The sequence below is a fragment of the Glycine max genome, chromosome 10 (genome assembly GCF_000004515.6).
Source record: "Glycine max cultivar Williams 82 chromosome 10, Glycine_max_v4.0, whole genome shotgun sequence".
NCBI classification, from domain to species: Eukaryota; Viridiplantae; Streptophyta; class Magnoliopsida; order Fabales; family Fabaceae; genus Glycine; species Glycine max.
Genome location: NC_038246.2, coordinates 1,460,610 through 1,486,862, shown reverse-complemented (window position 1 = coordinate 1,486,862; position 26,253 = coordinate 1,460,610). Strand labels below are relative to the sequence as shown.

The 26,253-nt window shown below is 33.1% G+C and overlaps 4 protein-coding genes, 1 long non-coding RNA gene and 1 pseudogene across 5 annotated transcripts; 4 read left to right on the top strand and 2 right to left on the bottom strand.

Annotated features, from left to right (window-relative positions):
• The first annotated feature begins 241 nt into the window (after nucleotides 1-241).
• LOC102665079 (exopolygalacturonase clone GBGE184-like) lies at nucleotides 242-5,083 on the top strand (annotated as a pseudogene).
• Nucleotides 5,084-5,244: 161 nt separating this feature from the next.
• LOC106794947 (uncharacterized) lies at nucleotides 5,245-8,353 on the top strand. The gene is made up of 2 exons (XR_005886900.1): nucleotides 5,245-5,720; nucleotides 7,142-8,353. It is a non-coding gene; the product is annotated as an uncharacterized lncRNA (long non-coding RNA).
• A 1,291-nt stretch (nucleotides 8,354-9,644) lies between these two features.
• Nucleotides 9,645-10,513, bottom strand: LOC100785053 (protein SEED AND ROOT HAIR PROTECTIVE PROTEIN). Its single transcript, XM_003535994.5, has 2 exons — nucleotides 10,281-10,513; nucleotides 9,645-10,167 (listed from the first exon to the last, which is right to left on the bottom strand). Exons 1-2 carry the CDS (start codon nucleotides 10,456-10,458, stop codon nucleotides 9,833-9,835), a joined length of 513 nt encoding a protein of 170 aa, XP_003536042.1. The 5' UTR covers nucleotides 10,459-10,513; the 3' UTR covers nucleotides 9,645-9,832.
• Nucleotides 10,514-12,509: 1,996 nt separating this feature from the next.
• LOC100527907 (uncharacterized) lies at nucleotides 12,510-13,692 on the bottom strand. The gene is given in 2 exon segments (NM_001248548.1): nucleotides 12,510-12,978; nucleotides 13,364-13,692. Coding segments are annotated over 2 exon segments (615 nt in total). The 5' UTR covers nucleotides 13,644-13,692; the 3' UTR covers nucleotides 12,510-12,643.
• A 4,864-nt stretch (nucleotides 13,693-18,556) lies between these two features.
• Nucleotides 18,557-20,015, top strand: LOC100780763 (ethylene-responsive transcription factor RAP2-2-like). The gene is made up of 2 exons (NM_001254517.2): nucleotides 18,557-18,882; nucleotides 18,964-20,015. Exons 1-2 carry the CDS (start codon nucleotides 18,711-18,713, stop codon nucleotides 19,704-19,706), a joined length of 915 nt encoding a protein of 304 aa, NP_001241446.1. The 5' UTR covers nucleotides 18,557-18,710; the 3' UTR covers nucleotides 19,707-20,015.
• Nucleotides 20,016-22,319: 2,304 nt separating this feature from the next.
• LOC100499920 (uncharacterized) lies at nucleotides 22,320-24,176 on the top strand. The gene is made up of 5 exons (NM_001251062.2): nucleotides 22,320-22,494; nucleotides 22,601-22,723; nucleotides 23,291-23,604; nucleotides 23,758-23,822; nucleotides 23,928-24,176. Exons 1-5 carry the CDS (start codon nucleotides 22,383-22,385, stop codon nucleotides 23,950-23,952), a joined length of 639 nt encoding a protein of 212 aa, NP_001237991.1. The 5' UTR covers nucleotides 22,320-22,382; the 3' UTR covers nucleotides 23,953-24,176.
• Nucleotides 24,177-26,253: the final 2,077 nt, after the last annotated feature.

Sequence of the window (26,253 nt, the reverse complement as noted above, 5' to 3'; positions counted from 1 at the left end):
AGTACACAGTTATTTTATTTTTTTCGTTCTCATTTGTATTTATTCAAAGAGTACTCTATTCACCTTTTATTTCTATTATTCTAATCTCTCTGGTTCGTATTTTTTTTCCTGTTTCAATTCCATTCAAGATACTAAATATATAGTTGATGCAAGTTAAACGAAAGAAATAGAAAGAGCATCTTAAAATTTTTCCGAAGTGTGAAAGTGGAAAAAGAGTATTTGACCGTTGAAAGTGAGGACGATGGAGAAAGACGATTTTCGTTTGGGAGAGACACGTGAAGCAGGACAGAAAGAGCTGGTTTAAGTTAAGGGTCTACGACAAGTGTCAGGGATGTCAGAAGTAGGACTACAACTCTTTCTTGACAAGGAGGGAACTTCCCCCAAAACGTAACACATCGCTTCCAAAGCACTAATGGGACCCAAAAACATTCCTCTAATTCGTGTCTTCATATGTACAAATTAAACAAAGCTTGATTACCAGAAATATATCTTCTCTATCTCATCATCCTGGTTTATGTTTGAACTCTTGTTAGTGCTGCATGTTAGAGTTTCTAAGAAATTCTTGTTTTCATTTTGTCAATCTCTCAAATACCATATTTTTCGTGGTCCAACCAGACCAAATTAGCCTCTTTTTTTTTTTTTTTTTTGCTTAAATTTATATTAATTATTAGTCAGATACGTTGTTATTTTCACTCCCCCTATTACTAATACACTGTCCTTTCTATTTTATTTACCAAAGTACCATGTATTCTAGAAACTAATACACTCCCCTTTTACCAAAGCTAGAAACAATGAACTTTAACAAATGTGCTATCTAGTTCAATTCTCACACGGTGACTAAGCCTGCAATTCCCTTCCCATGTTATATACAAGTATACAATATTTCTCAGACCACAAATGTCTCGACTATGTGTATATATATACCCCAAAATATCAGTTAGATTCCATGCCACTTACTCAAATAATGTTATATTATTGTTGCACAAACATCCTCAAATTAATCATTAGATCCATCACGCATGAACCCTTGAAGTAGTTAGACACACACCTGGGCATACCATCCATTGGCTATATGAGTATTTGAAATTGGCCGCAAAACTTTTCAACCAAGACCAAGTATAATATAAGATATCATGCATGATCGAATCCCGGTTGAATACATCTTTATCTATGACCGAACCCTAAAACCCTTATTTAAAATAAGGGGGAGTGTATTATATGTTAATAAAACACATTGATCAAATTCATGTTCTCGTGTTTCGTCTATGAAGGTTTGAAAGCATAATGGTTTCTAGCAGTCCTCTCGCCTAAACCAACCCCTATGTGCAAAATCACTATTTGACAAAAGGGTAGCGTATTAGTTTCTGAAACACCGGGTACTTTGGAAGAAAAAAAATACAAAGGGGAGTGTATTAGGAACAAGGGAGAATAGAAATAGCAACTGCCAATTATTATATATTTTTACTAATTTTAAAAGGAAAAATAAAAAATAAAATAAATGTAAGGCCAAATATGTGTTAAAATTGAAAGAAAAAAAAATCATCTGTGAATTTAAGTTTTCAAATAGTGATTTAAAGGTCTCTCGTTCAAAACACAGCATTTTTAACATCTTAAAAAGATAGCTGCAGAAGTCTTGCTCATCCGCTTATGTATCATTGGCATCCCCTAGCATCTCGTCACAATCTGATTGGGAATGAACAAATTAATAAGAATATATCACCAAATCTAAGCCCTAGTTCCTTCTTTCTTCTATTCCGAATATTGCTGTCTTCAAGGATTTTCAGGATAAGCATTAAGATGATCTTCTGGTTAATTTTCTGTACTTACATGTCTTTATCTAAGTAATTAATTACTTAATTATCTTTATTTCCATATATATAATGAATTGAACCTAGCTAAGAGATCAGTTAGGCACTTTCTCTCCCTTTTGCAAAAGATTCATCAACACAAATACACTTGAATCCAAAGGTGAATAAACTATATATATATATATATATATATATTAATGTGACAGAACATATATTGCATAATTATACATTTATTACATATATTGTATACATTTTAAAAACCTGATTGCAAAAAGAGGGTTCAGAAGAAGCTATGCCGCAGTAAAAAAAAAAAAATAAGAAGCTATGCCAGTTATGCACGCTAATTATTTAAGCTTTTTGTTAACCAAACTGATAACTGTGTAGCTAAATGTAGAGGAAGGCAACACTAAATATAGAGAAAAGCTAAAACCAAATTAAAAACTTCCACTGTGTAATATCCAGATTAATTGGGGGATGGTCCCCAAAGATAGATTTCTCTTGTATAAAAATATTTCAAGTCACGTATGTTAACTCATCCAGAAACATAGAACATAGGTTTTAAACTGCAGTCCATGGCAATAACATAATATCAAGCCACAAGCTGCGATTAAAAACCTTAACATTCTGTGTTGTTGAGGTTGGAGCTGCTAATCACCACGGCTACGGGGAGGGCCCTTTTTCTCTTAGGCGTTGTTTTCCTCTCTTGCACCTTGATAGGTGCATCTTCGTGTGGCTTTGAGACTCGCCGTAGCCTCCTCCTTCCAGTTCCGAAAAACGGTCCTGCAATTTTTTATGTGACAAAATTTGGTGCTGTGGCAGATGACAAAACTGACAATATTGATGTGATTCTAATTTATTTCATTATCTTCCTAGATGCAACGAATGAATTAAATTCCTTCCAAACTATATACATAAATACCAACATATGCATGGACAAATGATAATCAAACTATTGAATGGAATAATTGAGGGAAATAGAAATTGTTACATATATATGAGCATAGAGTAAATGAATATTGAAACTCTCGAACAAGTCATAAAGTCAAGGAAGGCATGTTTAATTAATTAATGATTTTCTATGATTATGTATATATGCAGGCATTTAGGGCTGCATGGGGAGAAGCATGCAGAAACAGTACTACTCAAGCAAAGGTTTTGATCCCAGCGGGAACATTTCGTGCTGCACAAACTATGTTCGCGGGGCCATGTACCAGCCCAAAGCCTATAACCATTGAAGTTATAGGAACTGTTAAAGCTAGCACAGATCCATCTTAGTAGGTGAGTCCAGAATGGTTCAGCTTTCTAGACATTGACGGTCTTGTGTTGACTGGCAATGGAGTTTTTGGCGGCCAAGGAGCCGCCACTTGGCCATATAACGACTGCAAGAAGACCAAAGGCAATTGTGCTCCCCTCCCATCTGTAAGTACATTCTTTGCAATTCCATCTTAGTAAATACTAAATAGATCATTTAGAATAGTTTTTCTTTCATGACACACATAATTGCAAAGAGTATCTTTGGTCATTCACCTAGACTTATTTGGAAAGATGTTAATATACTCAAAGGTTTTATTTCTTATATATACACCAAGATAAAGAAACAATAGATAGAAATATTTTCTTTTTAATTATCATGTTAGAGTTATATGAAAACTAATTATTAAAATCTATTAAATTATCTAACTAACTGATTATCTTTGATGTGATATTTGATTCCTTTCAAATTATTTTTGTGATCCAAAAGACTTCAACCTAAAATTTGTTTAAAAAATTTGAATTCAATTTCCCTAAGAACAACTACTTGTAAAAAATAATAAAGTATCATTTAGTAAAAAATATAATTAGTTAAAAATATTAAAGATGGTATATTTAAGGAAAGGTGATTGCATGTACATTAATTTTACTCTTAATGCCCCAAAAAACTTTACGAGTGATACAAAAATTATTTTGAATAAACATGCTTTTGATAAAAATGAGTTGATATTTCAATGGCAAGTAGTGATAAGTTTAAAAGTATGCATGCAGTCTTTGAAATTCGAAAAGGTGAACAATTCCATCGTGACAGACATCTCTTCGTTGAACAGCATGCAGTTCCACTTCCACATTCATGGCTGCAGCAACATCTCAAAATAACAGCACCGGGAAACAGTCCGGACACAGACGGCATGCACATAAGCACAAGCGACAGGATCAAGGTTTTCAATTGCGTCATTGGAACAGGCGACAACCTGGGACTGCACCTCAGGCTTGTACTCTAACATACATTTCCATTGGATACAGCACCACCGACATTGCCATCACCAATATCACCTGCGCCCACAGTCATGGCGTCAGTATTGGAAGCCTTGGTAAGTGGCCAGAGGAACGCAGCGTGAACGGCATCAGCGTTACGAATTGCACGTTCCTGAACACGACCAACGGTGCCAGAATCAAAACGTGGATGGGGACAGTGCCGGCGGAAGCCAAAAACATTGCCTATGAAGGCCTCATTATGAAGGGTGTTCAGAATCCTATCGTTATTGACCAGAGTTATGGCTTCAAAAAGAAGAGTGGTAAGCAACTTATTCGACACAAAAAATATTACTTTTCACTTATTTCTCTTAATCAATGTAACATTATTTTATTTTCATTTATTATATTTTTCTCCTCTAAATCAAAATATACCCTAATTGACAAGCGGAGAGGGGAAGAGGGAATAGTAACCAAAGAATTCATTGGGGAAATGGATTTAAATTTGGCTTTAAAATGAAATTAAAGAATAAAACTAATTTACATTATCTTTAGAACTGAAATTAAAATGAATTTAAAGAATAAAATGATGGACAAATTAAGCTAACATGTCATTCTAGCTTGTAAAACTTCAGGAACAAAAAAATCTTGTCTAGCTTTGTAAAGAAAAAAAAATAATAATGTGATATATTTGAAATAATGATTTAGCATGAACTTTTTTTTATGTATAAGAGTTTTTAATTCTGAGTGAAACTCATGTACCCTTGTTGTTATCTAACTATATATGATGTATACACATGCACGTACGCGTTCAGCCATCAAGTTCGGTGTGGAAGATAAGCAATATTCATTTCCGTAAGATACAAGGAACTACAGTCTCAAACGTTGCAGTGTCTCTGCAATGTAGCACAAGCAACCCCTGCGAGGGAGTTGAGATAGCCGATGTAGATTTGGCTTATGCTGGCCGTCCTCACAATACAAGTTTTGTATCCTCTTGCTCCAATGCTAAAACTATTTTTGGAGGGATACTCAACCCACCAGCTTGCTAATTAAATTTTTGGGGGAACGAGCGTTAACGCTCTTTGGGCCGGGGTTAATTGCAGCCTGTTTAATATTTATACACATGCCTGGGGATGATAAAAAAAATTAGTTTTTAAAAAATACCTATAATTATAACTAGTTTTATATAACTAATTATATAAAAGTAAGAATAAAATTATAACCAACACTATTAAAAAAAAAATCAGGATGGCCAATCAATGACAGTTATTTAAAAACTGTCATAAATAAACTCATGATGACATTTTTGTAATTAAGTGGTGTCGTTAATAATGATTTTCAAAAAAAAAAAAAGTAACATTAGTTGGTTGACGATGGTTTATCATAAATCGACTTAGAACCAGGTTGGTCAACAAAGGTTTTACGAAGAAACCGTCGTCATTTTCACGAAGTAAACTTTTAAAGGAGTTTAGTTTTCGTCTGTGCTCTCACGCCCAATCTTTGCTCCCCGGCCTCAAACAGTTTACTGTCGCACTGAAGACTGTCTCCGTTGAGTGTCGCGTCGTCATGGTTTCTCCGTTGCATCACTGCGCCGCACGACGATGATCGTCATCTTGTGTCGCCGTCAACGAACGAGCAGTGAACCGTCAATCTCGCTTTCGCCTCTGTCACGCCGCGACCTCGAAGGTATGAACCCAACTTTTTCGCAAACTAAAATGCTTTCGTTTTAGCACTATATACTCTATGTTTATGTTATTTTGACAGATTACAGTTCCAGTTGGGAAATATACAATCATGCACCGTAGGTGCTTGTGTTTATTGTTGAATGATGCTTTGTTTGTCTTTGAAGTATGAACGAACACGTTTCATTTTTATATTCTTCATTGGTCTAATTCCAGTGTCCAAAACTTACCTACTTTGGTCTTCAATTCTATAATAAGGAGAAATATGTATAGGATGTCTGAAACTTACATATGCTGAATTCAAACACTACCACCATTGTCAGAACAACCCACATTCCCGCAACGCCGATTCCATCATAGAGAGGCCTCGAGTAGTATACGACCCCACTGTAGGTGCTTGTGTTTATTATTGAATGATGTTTTCTGCTCCAGCATTTCATCCAGGTGTTGCATTGCAAGAACTAGTTCAGAATTTGCATCTTGTGTCTTATTTAACTGTAATTGGAGATTCGCATTCAGCTCCTTCTCATACTTCAATTGTTGTCTAATTTTTTCAACAAGAGTACAAAGATCCCCACTATCCAATTGAGGTTTGTTAATCACTTTGGCCTCTTCCATTCGTTTGTGAAAATATCTGAGATTGTTACATTCAAGCTTGAGTGCGTCTCTTTCCTCTTTCAAGCTAATGATTTGCTTTCAGAGCTCCTGTCCTCTTTTGCTTTCCTTTACAATTTGCTTCCTAAGAGTCTCTAGTTCCAAGTGTGACACATCTGCCTGCTTGGCCAATGCAGCAAGTTCAACCTTCAGTCTTTCAATTTCCATATCAGATGTTTGCTGGGATCTTTTCCCCTAAAGCACACATCCTGACAACAATTAGTTGAACCGTCAGTACTTAAACTGTGTTGTCAGCGACCTAACCAGTTCCAGTGTGATCTGTAATGAATATGATATAATGATGAATTATCTGAAACCCGGAAAGAAGTAGCTGGAAGAGTAACAATAACACCTTGGTTGGGAATTACGTTATCCTTTGATTTGGAGGCTCTAGCTTCTTCCTTTGTGAGTGTGTTTTGTTGATACCTCTTCTTGAGTGTGGTGTGCCAATGGTTCTTTATTTTGTTATCTGTTCTTCCTAGTAACTCAGCCACAATGGTACACCATATGCAAATGAAGGATTAATGAATAATCATATTAACTTTTCAGTATTACAATGTTCAAATTATTGACCCATTTCATATGGGAATTTATAAGACTGTTTGAATTGATATAGTAAAGTGATAATATCTAAGTTTATACCTATTACCAAGTTCATGCATCGTACCTTAAACTGGTCAAAATTTGTGTTTGTTCTTGGCTTTAACATAACATTATTACAAGTATATGGGGCCATGGGTAGTCGATAGTGACATTATATATCTCTTCCAGGAACAAAGCGGGTGACTTGTGTCCTCCTTCTGCAAATCAAGACGTGACGAAAATATACTAACATAAACAGACCTAGCTAGTCCGAGAAAATGAAAGCAATTTTTCATTTTGGTTTGACAGGGAAACTAAAATATTTTGAAAATATATGTTATTATATAAAATTGGTAATCATATAGTTTAGAAGAGAAAATAGCTTACAAGCATGAATAATATAGATTTCTATTCAGGGGAGATCAAATTTATATGCAAATAATATAGTTTTATGTCCAGGGAACATCAAATTCTATCTGTCTTTTCTTCTTTATTTTAATACTTTGAGAGCTATTTTTAGTATTCAACACTATTTCTTGTTCTTTCTTATGGAAGCACGTTGTTGTCACTTCACTAAAAGAATTAAAGCTACTTTTTCTTTCTTCAATGGTAATTTCCTTTGCAGAATTTTTCTCAGGCCAAATCAATACTCAACGGGGGATTAATTATTCAATTCAATAATTTTTCATTAAAATAAGTAATAGTATTTGGTTAGAAGTAAATTATGTTTTAATTTTTATAATTTCATTCATTTTCTGGATTAAAAAAATTTTGACATCGATCCTTTGCCGTTTGAATAGTCTCGAGAAGAGTCAATTCAAAGGAAAAAACTGAATGTCATTTTGGTGGAGAAAAAAAAGAGAGAAAAATATAGAAGTGATATTTTATTTATTTATTTAAAAGCCAAATAAAACTTTTTTTGCATCATGAAAAACATAATGTGTGTGGTGCAGATAAATCTGAAAGGCTTACAAACATCTATGCTGCAGGATATTACCTACACCTATGTTAACAAAATAATTAAATAGTCCTCCACCTTTGACCCCACTAGTATATGTAATTGACCACTCAAAATACAATATACACTAGAACCTCCACCCTTAAGACCATCATATTACACGTTGTCAATTCTTTTGAATCAAACCAGCATAAAACTACAGAGACTAGCATGCCTATCTCTGCTTAACCCAATTCACCATTTAAAAATACTTCAATTAATCAGTTCCCCTGCACCATAGTTGTTATGATCTTATCTTATGAGAATATGTTGTTTACTTGTAGCTGTAGGGACTTCTTTATTACCTCAGGAATGGAGTACTTATGGGGTATTTGATCCTTTCAAAACTATTTGACATGTTGTATTCTAATATCATGTATCCTTTAAATAAAGTTTGGTAATAATTTTTTCTGTAGATTGCATATGCTAAATTCATATACTTAATTAAAATCTAATCTATGTCTCATAAGGAAAGAATATAATTAAATGGGTACTTAATTTTATTATGTTTTATGTTTATTTTTTTGAAAAAAAATAATTAAATACATGATGATATTTAAATAATCACATCGATTTTAATGTAAAATCGTATTAAAAAATTATCCTAGAAAAATACTTTTTTATGACAGTTCTGAAGTGACTTAGAATGATATTTTTCTAGGACGAATTTTAGTTCAGAACTGTGTTAAAAGAATATCATCTTAAAATATTTATTTGTTTGAAAATCGTCTTAAAATAATAATTTTTCTAAAACAGTTTAACTTTTCATGACATTGACTTTAAAGATGATTCAAAATTGTCTTTAAATATGTCTTAAAATCGTGATTGAATATGTTTTTTCTTCGGTAGTGTAATTTTATAGTTATTGATATTTCAAATAACTTATTTTTATTTAAAAATTAGTTATAGTTATAAAAAAAATATAACTAGTTTTATAGAAATGAATATTTCAAATAATTGATTTTTATTCATTCATAACTAATTATATATCCATATTTTAAAAATTACTTATAATCTAATTATTTATTAGATATAATTATAATTATGTAAATACTCAAAGAGCACTCCTAATCATGTACATGAGATATTAATGTGTAACACTATCTGGATTAATCAGGACCCATTTTTTTTTTTTACGTTTATGTTATTATTTGCCACTTTGCCAGCATAGGATGACTAGCTATTTCATGTTAAGTGTATATTATTTGCCATTTTTTTTTACGTTTATGTTAAGTGCATAGGATGACCGTGTCAACTTTAATATAAATTTTGTCTAATTTGAGGTGGGAGGCTTGAGCCTTGATGGCCCAACAATGCAATTATAATATGAATTTTCTATTCATAACGTAAATTTGATGAATGATGACCCCACTTTAAAAAAAACAAGAAGTTTGAACAATTTCAATTATTGCAAACATGATTATCAAACTCTCGAGTTAATTCGTTAACTCTTACGAGTTTACGAGTCTCCTTGTCCTCTATGAGTTGACTTTGGAGTAAACTCTTTTTTTAGTATAATAACATCAAACCCTCGATGAGAATGATTTACCACTACTATAACCCCTACAAGTTATTGTCTACTAGTGATGTATTATTACTAGACTTTATTATTTAAATATTCTGAACTTTATGATTTACTGTTTTACTTTATAAAACTCTCACAAGTGCGTAAACTCTCGAGTTTGATAACCTTGATTGCAAGACAAGTCAATTTAATTTTGGGAGATTGTTGGTTTCATATACAAGATAAACCAAAAGATTTGAATACCAATACACTCTTTTTGATACTTCTTTTTCGTCCATGAAATTTCATACTAATCTTGCAACTTGATCAACTCCCCCTTAAAGAGTCATGATAAGGTTTTATATGGAAAAAAAAAAAATTAATATCCATCAGAGATTGGTGTCGGTGATGCGGTGAATTGAAAAGGCCCCACGGTGTATAATTTCATCTTCTTGTCATGGAGGAAGCGATGAAAACGAAGCACAGCACCACTAATCCCTTTGTTAACATCTGTGGGATAACTGCAATTGTTCAAAGGAGAGGCGTCAAGAAAAGCCCTACACTCCTTGAGCACCCCTTTTCCTTCGACCTCTTGTGGACTCAAAGTTGCAAGGAAGTAGCCTTTCGAGTCGGTTGCCTCACTTAAGAAAGAAAACGGTGTCGTTTCAAACCCATATTCATCAACAGCCTCGCATGCTATCCTTGTCAAGGCCCCTATAAACATATATGTAACAAGTAACATATTCAATAATGCATATATTGTTAGTTTAGCATGTTTATATAGCATAGCACACTATATTAATTTAGTTTTAAAATTAATTAATTACCTTCAAGTGGGGTGAGTTTAGAGGCAGATTTGCAATAGACAATGCCTTGAATGCCTATAGTTTTTGATAGAAGTTTTTCTTCTTCGGGACCGTAGTCACCGCCTCTGCCGGGGACCAACAGTGATGCGATAAGCATAAAAACCAGAAAGCAGGTACTATGGAAATAGGCCATTTTCATATGTCCTTCTATTGTTGAAAACAGATTAAGTTTACAAAATAAAGAGAAGAGAACAGATGACCTTATATATAGCATGCAACTTTAGGTTTTTTGCATCTTTCTTTTAATTAATTCCTTCATTTTTTTATTCCTTTCTTAAGTATTTGCCTATCACGTTAGCCATCACGTATCGAGTTTTTTCATGTGCTGTGCTGTGATATAATATATTTATATAGCATGTAGGCATATGTCGGGAATTTTCAACGTTTTGTCCCAATTAATATAGGAAGTAGGATGTGACTTGGATGCACGACCTAAAATGCATGTATAAAACATGCATATATTATTGGATTACATTATTATTAGTCCACGGACAACTTAATTAATATCTACATGGGTTATAGAGTGATGAAGAATGTTTTTTTTTTCTCTCCCTATTTTGCATTTTAAACAATACCGCTGTATTTTTCCCTTTTTTTAATCTATAACATTGCTAGCTAATTCTATCTTACATTTAGAAAGTGGAAAGAAATACCAAAGGTTTAATTAAGAATGTGTCATTTTTCGCCCTATATTTCATTTCAAACAACAATGTTATATTTTTCCTTTTTCATTAATTACTTAACTTACTTGTGTTGAACCCACGTCAGTATTTTTTATTTTATTTTGCACATATAAAATTGTTCTTGTGATTATTAATTTCAAGAAGGGCTAACAATATTCATTAAAATATTTTTATGTCATATAATGAATGTGAGGAAAACATTATAATATTGGATAAGTATTTGCTAACGTGTGTCTATATATATATATATGAGTGTCTTAACAAGCTATTATATTACTTATGTATTCTAACCTTTAAGATAATCTTATAGTTATATTTTACTAACATACTTATACTTAAAAAATAAGTGTATGTGTTAATTCTAATGTTTTCATAATTGAATTGGTCACTGAAGCGATGAAAATCCTGGTTCAAGAGTCAATGATTTAATCGAGATTGAATTAATTTTAATAAAATATTTTTAAAAAATAATACAATATCCTAATAATATTGAATAAAAAATATATAAAGTGCATAAATTGACAATAATAAAAAATAAATTTAACTTAAAAATGTCATAAGTTATAATATTTTTTTTAAAAGAAAAACAAAACGATGTCATTTTGAAATTTTAAAAAAACGATTTTAAGCAAAACCGGTTAAACCAATGAGTTTACCGGTTTTTTACTAGTTCAATGATTTTTAGCCGATTTTATTATATATTGATTTTTAAGAAACATTGAACTGGATACGTGATTGGTTTTCAGTCGAACTGGCCGATCCAATCCGGTTCACAAAACATTGATTAATTCTAATAGTGAACGAGACTTGTCCTTCCTTACAAAACTATTGATTCATAAAAAATATTTTTTTTTCTTTCTAAATGGATGAAAATGAAGGAAAGTTTTCAACTACGGCAAAAGAAAAATCATTTGAAGTCTTGTAGCATGTTTGGAACGAAGCCAAATATCACATGTAAATAAAACAATGTTTTTAGGACCAATCAAGATAAAACATGGAAGCTGTAGAAGCGTTGGGTCTCGTTTCTCAAGAAGATACGAGACAGGTTCAATGTCATTTGCAACCCCTTGTTGTTTGAAGAAATCCTCTATTTCTATCTATGATTCTTCAAAAATAACAAAAATAATAATGATAAATCAATGTTTCACTAAAGTTTCGGATAACAGTAGTTGATTGTTTTTAACTTCTTTCTCAGAGAAAGACATCCAAAAATTCTTAATCAGGGTCCTTATGAATCAGATCATCTATAAAATATATAAAAAATAATTTCTAAATATATATATTCATTATCTTTTTCTGTAAATGAGATCTCAATCTTACTTGCAATTGTATTAGATGTCTTAGAGTTTGAATTCCTAACAGGGGCTAAATAATGGGAAAACAGATAACTAAACAAGACAGAGAACCTTATTTTGGTTTAGGAACCAATATCATAACATATTAAAACTTAACATAAATCTCTTAAAGGGCAAGGAGGCTTAATCAATTCCCCCTACCAATGAATTACATATGAAACCAACACTTAACAAAACATCAGACAAAAAAAAAAAACACAAAAATAGAAATTGAATATAAAAAAAAATGATGATTTCCACTTTGCAGCCATTTCAACGGACGTCATATAGAAGGTGGCTTCATTAATTAATAACCGTTAGGGAGTGGTTTAGCAGGTTGGGAGGTGCAGAAGAAAGGTCCCACAGTGTACAACTTCATCTTATTCTCAAGGAGGCGATAAGAAGAAAGACGAGCACCACTGATCCCGTAGTTGACATCGGTGGGAACTTTACATGTCTCCAATGGAGAACTCTCCAAGTATGCCTTGCACTCAGTGATCTTCAATTTCGATCCAAGCTCCCCAAGTGACAATGTAGCAAAGAAATAGCCTTTACTATCTGTCACATGACTCAACACTGATATAGGACCTGTCTCGTACCCAAGCTCATTCTCCCATCCACATGTAACTCTTGCAACCGCTCCTGCACCCCTCACACATAGTAAATACAATTAAATAACAAATATGCATCCCAAAAAAGTCCAAAACTTACATAAATAAATTAATTAGTTAGTTTCTTTTCTTTCTTTCTTTTTTTTTCCCGTCTAGTGTACCATATAAGTGGGTATTTTTTTTTCCAATATTATTTATTTCATAACTAAAATCTACAAGATTCAAATTTTATATCACTTAATTATTAGTTAAATGATATAAGTCATTACCACTTGTGTTAGTCATATGTGCCAATCATTATTGGTATTTAGTAATTAATTTCAATTTCAAGAAATGAAAATAAACATTTATTGACAACGTAGATTAGAAATGTTGTAAATAAAACATAGTCGGAGTTGCATCTAAGAAAAAATTACCTTGAATTGGGAAATAATTGGAACCCGATTTACATAAAACAACACCTTGGACACCAATGATTGTGGGAAGCAGATGTAGTTCATCGTTTCCTTTTGGTTTGGGCACTGCATAGTAATCTGGTATTCTGGGGTGTGGTTTGTCAACTTTGTAATCTGTTTTGGGTTTGGGGTTCTCAAGCTTTGGTGTTGGACCATATCCATAATAGTCAGTTGCGGAGACAATGGCTAGCATTGCTAAAAGAACCATTGAGGTCGCCAAGGTGGATCGAAGGAAAGCCATTGATAAATTTCTTAGTAATAGTATATAGAAATGCTTCGAAGTAGTGATGAGGTACCAATTCCATGAATCCCTTGGGTATTTATAGATAGAGCTAGCCTAATGATTTTCTAACGAGCTCAAGCATATGCATTAAGGAAATTGTAAGAATATATTAATGATTGGATTCAGCAAGATAGTTGGTAGCACGTTAAGGACTTAGAAGCCACAAAGTTCATGGTCAATAACATGTCCTGTGTGGCCTAGAACGTGATTTTCACATCTATAGATACTGTACAGGGCATCGGATTTCATTTGCAGAGTGTTTCCTTACATGAAAAGTTTAAATACCAAAATATATGACTGCGTCACCTATTTAATGGAGAACACGTTGCTCCGAAAATATATATATACACTTAAAAATATGAAATTTCCTACAAAATTACAAGTTAATTAGCACGATTGGGATTTTGCATACCGCATTGGATTGCATATGGATAATTCTTAGGCAAGCATGTTTTGAAAAAACGTAGGACCGATCATCGACTTCTTATTTGCCGAATACAATGTATCTGTTTAAAAGTCATGCAATAGTGCCATTTGAACGTAGAGTACAAGTACAAAGCACGAAATTTTTTCAGAAACTAATGTCATAAGCAGCGTGATACAATTTCAATGACTAAATTGTACCATTTACTTATCTTTGTCTCTACTTAATATGAAATTATGATAGAGTCATTTATTTGAATCTTAACTTGATTTGATCAATACCCAGTAGTTAGAGGGGGATATATATGGGGTCCAGGTCCCATGGATCAAGCAAGTTAGGAAAAGTTAATAAAATGTTGGTTCACAATGTGAGCTTATTTGGTCCATTTAAGACTTATTTGAGTTTTTTTTTTTAGTTATAGGAACTAATATAACATGGAGATACAATATTCAGGGAGTAAATTGATGATTTAGTTAACAAAGATAATTCATTTCAACTTATTCATGTTAATCCTTAGGTAGAAGTGACAAAGGGACAATACGAAACTAGGTCTGGCGGACCAAGGTGTGAAAATAGGTGAAGTTGGGCAATTCGAAAGAAGGGAGAGCGCCCCCTATGGTGTTGGTCTTGAGCGATCGCGGAGTGCGGTGACGTCGTGACTATTTGCAGAGGAATCGACTCGGATCTGGAAGACAAAACTCAGATCTCGCACGCCATTTTCGCCTCGGATTTGGATGAAGCTCAGACGCAGAGGTGGTTGCAGATCTGGGCTGAGGGAGTGGTGGGAAGGTTGGTTTCTTGTTTGCTTCACCGTGCACTTTTTTCATATGAGGATTATCAATATTTAGATAGGTATCAGCCACTTCATAATCATTGTCAAATGGTTTATCTTCTCGAAAAGCATTTTGAGATGTCAATGAAGCTGACTAGTACAATTTCACCACATTCTGATAACTTTTCATGCAATGTTCATTGGGTGATCCCACCAAACTACGCGCATAAACAAAGAAGGAGAGTAGATATAACAAGTCCCATTGTTTATGAACTAGAATTTTATGGGCACATCCTAAATTGGCAAAAAAAAAATCATGAATTTCAAGAGCCTAACCTTATTTATGAGTTGTTCGTACAAAACTCATCTTGTTCTATGAAGTACGGACACCTCAGTTTCTTGTTGTGTCTGGTGTCCGACACCGACACAACATCCGTATTACGTTTTATATTTTGGACATTACAGATATTCATGTGTCCGTGTTGTGTCTGGTGTCCGTGTCAATATCGGTGTTTCATAGATCTTGTCACCTTTATGATCCAAATATGGTGCTTCTTAATTCTTATATACAAGATTTTGGTGAAAGTTACTCTTAGTCTCATATGCTTATAGCCATGCAAACAAAGTCAAATTTCTTACACGCTCAAAGGCGCCAATAGTTCAAAAATTGTGAGATCCTGTGTGTTAAAGCTTTAGGAAATATTCTAAAGAAAAATGATTGCAACACATACTTTTTACATATTCTTTTAAGTGTATATTTTTATCACAAATTTAGGGATGTTTAGTTTGATTGTTTTCTGTTTTCATTTTCACTGAAAATAAAAAATGGTGATGAAAATGTATTTGGTTGGATTTCTGAAAACATTTTCAATGAAAATAAAAATAGGAAACAATCAGAAAATGAAAATAATAAAATATCATTTTCAGTGTTTTCAGTTGAAAACAGAAACCTCATTTCGGGTAAAATGAAATTGCGGTGGCAATGAATGTAATTTTAAGCAAATTTAAAAATACAAAAAGACAAAAAGTCAATATATCATATATTTTCAGTATTTTTATTTCATGAAAAAAAATAAAAAATCAAAACAAACATGTTTTCAGAATTTTAATCTTTTGAAAATGAAAACAGTTTTCAGAAAATAAAAATAAAAAATAAAAATGTAAACCAAACACACCCTTATATATCTCAATTCTTATTTAATAAATCATACTCATAATTTCATATTTTTTATAAATATTATTCAATAATAAAAAAATATGTTATAATGAGTTAAACATTATAATGACATTTGTTAAAAAATAGTATATTTGATATGACTTCACTTCTCATTTATATATATATATATATATTGTCAGACGGTTATCATGTGTCAACGTACACTTTTTTTGTTTTTTTAATTAATTTTATTTTTGTTTTAAAATAAATAAATAATTTATTCTACTAGTATTTTTTTTCTCTTTTTCTTTTACTAAAAGAACCGTGCATTGCACGTGTTCCAATTTCTAATGCCTAAAAGATGGTTGCTTTGTGGGTTGGGTTCTGGCCCAGCTTTGTTGCTTAGTACTTCGGACCATAATCTTGGATTGGGTTTACAACACATGTAAAGCCTTTTACGTTAATAATTAATATTAATATATCATATAGTGTTGCCAGTTTAAAAGTTATCAAAGATTGATATTAATATATTAAGTGAACAAATTATTTAATATAGTAATAGGATAATTTCGTATTTGATATTACTAAAATTTTACAATGACAGGATAAAATATATACTCGTGATGTTCCCAATCCATGCAATTTTATTAAAGAAAAAAAATGCAATCTTTTAAATTCAAAGTCAAAATGCTCTTTGATGTCTTCTTTATTGTTGGTGTACCAACATGTGTTCTTGTTTAATAATAGTAATTAAATTTTGATGACACGATAAATTATAAACTTACGATGTTGCGAACTCCATGCAATGTTGCTAAAAGAGCAAAAGAAAAAGAATGCAGTCTAACTATATGTTTATTAGCAACCTTCTCATTCAAAGTCCAAAAAACTCTTTGACGTCTTTTTCATTAAAACCACCAACATGTGGATTTTGCCCACGAGTTGGCCTTACGATGTGCTTGTTGTTTTTCATCACATCTAGACTTCTACTAGTACTACAGCTTATGGTGACTTTATTAAATTGTTCTTCCCTCAAATATATCATGTAGTACATGAGCTATTCACCACAGTCCATTACATCTTGCTTCTTTTTTTTTTTTTTCAATCATTTGGTCAGCTTGTTGAGTTTGACTAATTCCTTTTAATTTGACCCTGTGACTTTCCTTGTTATTCATTAATTAATCCTCCTCTTCGTTGTTTTTAGTAAAAATTAAGGGGGTTGTTAGTGAAAAATAGTCACAGATTTTGCTTCCTTGTAATACTTTTGATGAAATAAAGTGATGTTTACCACTCTAATGCAATTAATGGAGAGTTTGCTTATTTTAATTTATGATACTGTGATAAAAGAATGAAGGTTAAAACCATTGAGAATATGAGAAAAGAGCTTCACGATGGTGCCATCTAAATTTTCGGTAATGCGATGTTTGTAGTTTCTCTTGTTGCTCATATAATCTCTTTACAAAATGACATCACTTAAGTTTATTGGTTTAATGAGAGATTGCAAGGTGTACAAAAGAAGAGGCACCTGGTTTCTCACCAGAGAAAAAAAATGAGAAGAATATTATAAATAATATTAAAATGAGAACAATATAATACGGAGTATTAAATAAAATCTAAATCTAAAAACTATTTATAAAAAATATTAAAAATAGAAATAAAACAAACAGAAATCCTTTTTAATATATAATAAAATTGACAATATGATATATTTATTATTTTAAAAGATTCACTCTATTAATAACGATTCCTAGGATGATAATATAACTATACAAAAATAATATTTCTTATGAAATTATACATGTAATAAATTCTATAATTCTATAATTACAATATATATTATTCCACGATCACCATTGTTATATTAGGGGGGAAAAGTAGAAACCAAAAATGCCTATTGGCTATCACCATTACTATGTTTATATGATAATAGTAACACTATTGAGAATAAAAAAAGATTATTTTAATTAATCTAAATTATATTGACAAAACGATAATTATGAAATAAGTATAAACATTATAACTAATCATTATATTTTTTTCTTAAATTTAAAAAAAAATATTTATTAAAAGTTAAATAATCCAAACATGCAACTTTTTTTATATTTTCAATTACAAAAATAATACACTTTATTTATATATTTTATAACAAATACATCTTGAACAAATGATTTTTTTTTTCAAAGTTAGGATAAGGATTCTATAGACCTTGAGGTGTTGTTTTTTTGAATAGACCTTGAGTTGAATTAAGACAAATGTATTAAAAATGCCGCTTGTACACAGTGGCAAGTGGTCTTAATAAAATGTGGCTTAAATCCTAAAAGTCCGTAGAGCCTAGACTTTATATTTTCTATTGAGGGCTGCTTGCCAACCACGCAAGCCAGAGTTAAAGTAAAAACAAAAGCGAATTGTGGCTCGCGCAGCGTAGGAGGGTAGGAAGGAAGGAAGGTTCCCCATGTATCTGTCACGCACTCTTTCCTCAATTTTTCCAACTACATAAGCCACTCCACCTGTTCTTTTTTCTCACGTCCTATCACTCTCAGACTTGTGTTACAAACAAAAACCCTTCTTCAAAACCTTTTCTCTAAAATTTCTCACAACCCATTTCTACTCTCTACTCATTCCACACCCAACTCACAAAAAACCCATTCTTTCTTTTGCTCACTCATTTTCTTAATCATGTGTGGCGGTGCCATCATAGCCGACTTCATTCCCCGCCGTGGAGGCCGCCGCCTCACGGCCTCCGAGCTCTGGCCTAACTCCTTCGGCAAAGACGGTGACTTTGACTTCGATTACTCCCACATCGCCGATCAACAACGTTCCACTCTCAAAATGTCCCCACCTCCCAAAGGTTTTGTCTTGTTCACTCGCTCATTTCCTATAAGCATGTTAAGTTTTTTTTTTTTTTCTAACGGGATTTTTGTCGAAACAGCTAGCGAGCAAGTGGAGAATAAGCCGGTGAAGAGGCAGAGGAAGAATCTCTACAGAGGGATTCGGCAACGTCCGTGGGGAAAATGGGCCGCGGAGATTCGCGATCCAAGAAAAGGGGTTCGTGTCTGGTTGGGCACCTTCAACACTGCAGAAGAAGCCGCAAGAGCCTATGATCGTGAAGCTCGAAAAATCCGCGGCAAAAAGGCCAAGGTGAATTTCCCCAACGAGGACGACGAATATTCCATTCAAGCACGTCATCCGATTCCACCCCTTCCTTTCACACCACAAACACAAAACCCTCCCCTGTACCAGCAACAGTACCGTTGCGATCTCAACATTGCCCCTAAAAATCTCAACTTTGAGTTCGGGTACGACCTGAACCACGCGGGGGCATTTCCGTCCCACGTGGACGCCGTCAACGCTGACTCGGTGGTTGTCTCCGGCGATGAAAATTCAGGGTTAGCGTCGGGTTCAGAGGGTGCTTATTCGACAACGGAGTTTATGGGATCCAGTCAAAACGGGAACGGGTATCTGGGTGTTACCGCAATGGAGAAGAATGAGAAAGAGACAGAGGTTATTGAAGCTCAAGAAGAAAAGAACAAAGTGCAGGAGCTTTCTGAGGAGCTGATGGCGTACGAGAATTACATGAAGTTTTATCAGATTCCGTACTATGATGGACAATCCACGGCTCCACCGAATAATGTTCAGGAAAGCTTGGTCGGGGATCTCTGGAGTTTTGATTAACGAGGAATATATCAAAGGATGTTCTTTTCATGCATGTGTTTGTTTCTTCGTCAATGCTGTGAAAGCTTCTGCTGACTAATATCTTTGCGTTTTAGCAGGGATGGACAAAAATGTAAATTGGGTGCTTCGGTAGAAATGGTCTCATGATTTTCCGACTTTTTTTTTTTTTTTTACCAATTTATTTAATATTAATTTATTTGTTTCTAGAACTTAGGGCTATCATCTGGTTTTGTTGAATTGTAATTTTTCTTTTGGTGGTATGTCGAACTGTAATTTTACTAGATATATTCAACCGTGTTTGAATTCCAATTTTTCTTTCGATGAATTTTATCTATTTATTCATTACACTTGTTGATTATGTTATGTCGTCTCCGCCCCTAATTGGCAGATCCAACAGTCAAGAATATCATGACTCGGGCAAGCATTACTGCGTGAGGTCGTAATATGGGAAATTATATTCAAAGTACTTTTGTTGTTAAAAGAGTAGTCATATTTGGACATCCTAATATTTTTTATATCTCTCATTTATTTTGGTTTCTCTCTTTTTATTATATCAAATATATATTATATTTATCATTTTTTTTTCTCTAAGTATTAAATATTAATGTACAGAATGTCCATGAAACATTTTCCTTTTTGTTATGCGCCGGAAAAGAACATGCGGACATGCAATTATCTTTTGACAAAATTCGCAAATGTTTAAACAATTATCTTGACAAAATTTGCAAATGTTGAAATTTAAAATATTTTGTTTGAATTAAGATCAAAGAGAAGAATTGATAATTTGTTTGGTGTTGTAACTTTTTATTAAAGAAGTTTTTCTTTGGATGAACAAGTGGGTGGGTCAAAGACATTCTCTTTTAATAAAAAAATGTTAACCATTTTAGTTCGAGAATACGTTGGGGGGATCTTGTCGTGAAAAACGTAATAATCCTTTGGATGATTGAGGCGATGAGACGCCAAAGCAGTTAATAGACGCATATGGTTAGAATAAAAAGAATCCAGTGGCGCAGCGCAGCTGGTTTTGGGAAGTTGCAAGTTTCAACTACGTTTCTTTCTTTTTTCTGAAAGCAAATAAACAAAACAAAACAAAACAACAGATGCTGCAGCCGGTGGGCGCCTATGGATTTGGGTTTAAAACCTTGTACTCCTGCTTCTGCTTATTTCTACTGTAGTATCGATTACTCAGCGTACCGGGTTACCTAAGCTTCTATCTCTTGTAGAAAACCCGTGTTTGTTTTGTTTATTATATATATTAAGAAAACGCATAAAAAACCTATATTAAAATAATGTGTTAAAGCGTGTTATTAACAGTCTTCTTTAAACCATTTTTTCCTTTTTCCGTTTTCTTTCTTTTCAGCTTACACATAATTATATGTTTTGTTTCTTAATTTTGTTCTCCTTTATTTCATATTTTTAATTACAATCATGGGTTATTTCATATGTTTCAACTTGATCGTTTTTTATTATTTAGATGAGAAAATAATAAGCGAAGCGGGGAATGGGGATATGATATCCGTCCCCGCCCTTCTCCAGTGCCATGCTAAGAGAAAGTTATAATTTTAGTAGTTTTCAAACTTTATAACTTAAGCAACCACTTTAATTAATGTGGCCCTTCATATAAGTGTAACTTCACAATTTAGCTCGATCCGATGAAACATGTGTCATTATCAAGCTCAAGCAAGGCTAGCTTGGTCAGATTCAATCAAGTTGCCTTTTCACCAATAAAAAATCAGGTTGCCTGCTTCATTTTGTAATTTTGTTAACAAAGAAACTAACAGAGCTTTTCACATCGAGAATAACCACATTATTTTTCATTCATTTCTTAAATGAAATAAATAAAAAAATAGTTCAATTATGGCACAAGCTTCATTGGATTGGATTTAAAAAATTGCATTTCATTCAAGTTCAAAATTTAAGGCAAAACCCTATATTGTACCAGATGAATTCAGACTAGCTAGACAGACTCAAGCCATTTTGTTTTCTCTATATCGTATGCTGCTTGACTTAGCTATTGCACAATTAATGGCTTGCCCAGTTAAAATAATATTTGAAAATAAAACTTGTTTGAGTGGATTATAAGTGTAAACTCGTAATATCAATTATGTAAAAATAATAATTTTCAATCAATTATTAACTTTAACTGTCCAAGTTAATAGGAGAAACCAAATGTACAAACGAAAATCTGTTGAAGGACTAAGACTTATCCAACTATTAATTAACTTTTAACTTCAGCAATCTAATTTAACCGGAGATCAAACGAATTATCTTTTAGGGACTAAGAATTATCAAACGTTTTTTAGGACTAAAAACATAAATCATGATAAAATTAGGGACAATTTTGGGATTGGGGGAGTTGCTATTTACTCGCTCCCGTCTTACATATACACCACCCCCTTTCTTTTTCTATTTTTATTTTTTTCCCTCAAAGTATTCTCAACATTGTTTATTTTTGTTTATGGTGTGTTGTGGGCTTAGGTTCAACTTTCATCATATAAAATGTAAAAAAGAAGAAGGCCCTAAGCAGGTACAATATGTGGGCTTCCACATTAACAACAGAAGGCCCAACGGAGACCTCGAAACCCTAAGTTGAATCTTTGTGTCTGCTATAGCACTGGAAAGTTGTAGCCGTAGGTAGCAGTTGCACACGGCGCAAAGGGGAACAAGAAGAAGAAGATGGTGTCCTTGAAGCTTCAGAAGCGGCTCGCCGCTAGCGTCCTAAAGTGTGGCAGAGGCAAGGTCTGGCTCGATCCAAATGAAGTCAATGAAATCTCCATGGCCAATTCTCGTACCCTCTCGTTCTCTCCTTGTTTTTTTTTCCCTATAATTTTGTTCACATAGATACTGTTGTTAAGTTATGTTTGATACATGCTCTGATCCTTGTGTCTTTTTAGGACAAAACATAAGAAAGTTGGTTAAGGATGGGTTTATTATCAGGAAGCCAACTAAGATTCACTCTCGCTCTCGTGCTCGTCGAATGAAGGAGGCCAAGAGGAAGGGACGTCACTCTGGCTATGGTTCGTATTTTTATTTTATATTTAGTTATATCCTCAACATTAATTTTTTTTCATTTCTGATGATTTCTAATTCATGAGTTGGACACTTCATGTTGGTAAATATTACCTGACAATTTGAAAGCTAGTTCTTATTTATAAACTGTGGTATACGCACAACCTTCCACTGAGTTGCATTCTAATTAGAAAGATGAATGTCGTAATTCTTCAAAATAGTTCAGCGGATGTAATTTATAGATTAGGTGATATAGTTGTCGTTTTACAATTATAATAATCCCAAAAAATGTTACACCAGATTGTCACCTGGTTCCAAGTTGTTGGGATTCGGTAAGGAAATTCTGAAAACGAGATTTTGTTATCTTCATTAGTTTCATTGTAAATTGATAAAAACAGGGAAGTGAAATAAAGTGGCCTTTTTGGTAATTATTAGTGTAAAGATATCAATTGAAAAAAAAAAATGTAAATCCAACATCTTAATGTGCATAAACATTGCTATTGCTGGTTGGGCTGCACTTGGAAGGCATTCTATTTTGAACCTTTGATTATAATTGTTTGCCTAAATACAATTAGGTAAGCGTAAGGGTACAAGGGAGGCAAGGCTTCCCACCAAAATCCTTTGGATGAGGAGGATGCGTGTCCTCAGGCGCTTGCTTCGCAAGTACAGGGAATCAAAGAAGATTGACAAGCACATGTACCACGATATGTACATGAAGGTGAAAGGTAATGTTTTCAAGAACAAGAGAGTCTTGATGGAGAGCATACACAAGTCCAAGGCTGAGAAGGCAAGAGAAAAGACCTTGTCTGACCAGTTTGAGGCTAAGCGTGCCAAGAACAAGGCTAGCAGGGAGAGGAAAAATGCTCGTAGGGAGGAGCGCTTGGCCCAAGTGAGTTCTCTACTGTTTTGAGAATCTATTTGTGTGAAACTATGTTGAATTTATATTTTCTGAGTATTGCACCTGGCAATTTAATGCACTAAGGATTGTTGTCACCAGATTTGGTGATGAGTAATTTAAAAGTCTTTTTCCTTCAATGTCTAGGGTCCAGGAGAGAGGCCACCAGCAGCACAAACTGCTACACCTGCAACAGCATCCCAGCCTCCTCGGTGAGTATTATGTTTATGCTTTTTGTTTCTGCTTCTGAAGTATTGCTTCCTGCAATGCTATGTTTGTTGTGATGATGTGATCTAAGTGAAGCCTTTTTTATGCAGAGCATCGAAGAAATCCAAGAAGTGAGTCGCATATACAGAGATTTGGTGGATGGGCAGGTCTTTATCTATGCGGGCATCTTCAGTTGCTCTGCTCAAGTATTTTTTGTCACATTTCTTTATGTTGGTTATATAGACTTAGTTACTCCGACCTATGTTTGTCATTTATATAGCCAACATAGAACTTTATCGGATGTTTTTTTATGATTTGCATTAATGATAAAATTTTCCACAGTATTGTTAATGGTAAAATAAGACTTTATTGCCCTTTGTTGTTGTTGTTCTACTTTTTTGCTATGATGATTCATGATTTTGATGAAATACTTGATGAAACAATTCAACAAGAATATTAGCCGGATTGGTTGCAACTACAGAATTGCTATTGTCATTGAGATAGTTAGAGGTCTGGCAAAAAATAGCAACTTTGTGCAACCTCTCATGTTCCAATTTTGCACAATTCATCCAAATTGGTTTTGTATAAACATTAAGTAAATGGTTTGGACTCGTAAAATTCTTATGAGTCTTGAAAAAGAATTGTTCTATATGACCTGGTTACCAATTTCGTTGACAATTCGCAAATTGAAATGAGGGCACTCATCAGTCGAGTTGGAGATGATCATCGTTGTAAACTAACATTCAAGCTTAAACTTCAGAAAAGAGCTCTGTATCTGTATCAAGACAAACTCAAGGTTCGAGTTTTAAATTAATAGCTGGGAAAGGAGAGGATAACCAATGATTTTAGTTTCGACCCTCCCAACAAAGCATACCCTTGACTAATTGCTACTTACAAAATTGTAAAATAACTTACCACAAAAGTTATGCACATAAGATATTACGGCTATGTTCAGATTAAAGTTAGAAATGTATTTTTTATAAATTCTAATGCATATTTTCGAATTCCAAAACACAAATGAAGAAGGAAGGATGCTTTGGCACTAAAAGTACTTTTGAGCCTCTAACTATTATCCAAATATGAACTACATTAGCAACCAACATTTTTTTCATAAAGAATCCATATTTTGTTCCCATTATTAAGCGAGAAGCCTTAAAGCATTTAATAAAAAAAAATATCCGTAATTTTTCGTGAAAAAGCAATTGTAAAAACAATTGTCAATATTTGGATAGAATTCAATGAGCGATGCCCAATAATATATTATAGGTTCATAAAGCCTGTGCAACATAGTGTGTGTTTGTTTCTGCATCCGCTACGTGCGTTAAAGTGTTAAAATTGTGTCAAAACATTGAAATAACAGAAAATTTAAGAATTGTGCTTCAGTCTGACTCATGTTCAATTGATCAAAACGTGCAACCAAACATACGCCTAATAGAACATCATCTTTAATTTTTCATGTACTCGAATATTGAAATTTCTCCAGACATTGAACACCGATCATCATTTTATAGCGATTAAAGCAAGCTCAACTCAAACATAATCCTTCAGTTGTTTAAATAATGATATAATTCAGACATTTTTTTTACAAACCAAACTTAAACTTTAAGTACTTGTTCAACTTTTTCATCTAAAAAAAACTTAGTTCAACTTAAAATGTGCTTGATGTTAAATAGGTAGCTCAAGAACCTATCTTGATGCAAGATGTTTATTTGAGCTAACATTCATTAGATTTAGTTTATGACATGGTAAGATTTGTGCGCGTAGGCAAGGTATTTTAATTTGACCTTTTATTGGATTTGGAACTTCTTGATGATCCGTGAAAATAAATAAATAAAGCGCAACCAAGGTTGTACCTATTAATTTATTTGATTTGTGTTTATTTTGAAACTAAGGATGAATCTAAAGTATAAGGAATAAAGCTCTCCCTCCATCATTTCTTTTAAAAATTTATTCATAAGATTTCATAGAAAAATTATAATTTTACAATTTATTAATATAATTATATATCTAAAATTTTGTTTATTTTTGTCCCTCCCGTGAAGGTTTTCTGAATTTATTCTTAATTAAACCCATACGTATCTATGAGATATTTTTTTAATGAGAAGATCTACTTGATTCAGCAACAGAAAATTTTTAAAAAAATATTATTTCAAAGGATAAATTTATAAAATTTACTATCTTATTTTTGTAACTACAAAAGTTTATCTGAAAAATATGAGCGCTCTAAAGGAGTAGTATTTGAGAATGGACCGCGTGAAATATTGTCAAACCCAATATTGTCGTATAATTGTCAACAAGGCCCAGAAAATGGTCAAATTAAAATACCTTGCGCTGCAAGCACAGAAAAAAAAAAAAAAAAAAGCAAAACCTAGGGTTTCTGACAGATGCGAGTGGTATATATCGTGCCTCCTATTCCACAGGAGAGAGAGAGAGAGA

Excerpts from the sequence above, each read along its gene's own strand:
- LOC100785053 (XM_003535994.5), bottom strand. The coding sequence starts at position 10,458 with ATGAAAATGGCCTATTTCCATAGTACCTGCTTTCTGGTTTTTATGCTT. Across the intron at positions 10,168-10,280 it reads TAAACTCACCCCACTTGAAG|GGGCCTTGACAAGGATAGCA; the intron begins GTAATTAATTAA and ends ATATGTTTATAG.
- LOC100780763 (NM_001254517.2), top strand. The coding sequence starts at position 18,711 with ATGTGTGGCGGTGCCATCATAGCCGACTTCATTCCCCGCCGTGGAGGC. Across the intron at positions 18,883-18,963 it reads AATGTCCCCACCTCCCAAAG|CTAGCGAGCAAGTGGAGAAT; the intron begins GTTTTGTCTTGT and ends TTGTCGAAACAG.
- LOC100499920 (NM_001251062.2), top strand. The coding sequence starts at position 22,383 with ATGGTGTCCTTGAAGCTTCAGAAGCGGCTCGCCGCTAGCGTCCTAAAG. Across the intron at positions 22,724-23,290 it reads GGGACGTCACTCTGGCTATG|GTAAGCGTAAGGGTACAAGG; the intron begins GTTCGTATTTTT and ends AAATACAATTAG. Across the intron at positions 23,605-23,757 it reads GGGAGGAGCGCTTGGCCCAA|GGTCCAGGAGAGAGGCCACC; the intron begins GTGAGTTCTCTA and ends TTCAATGTCTAG.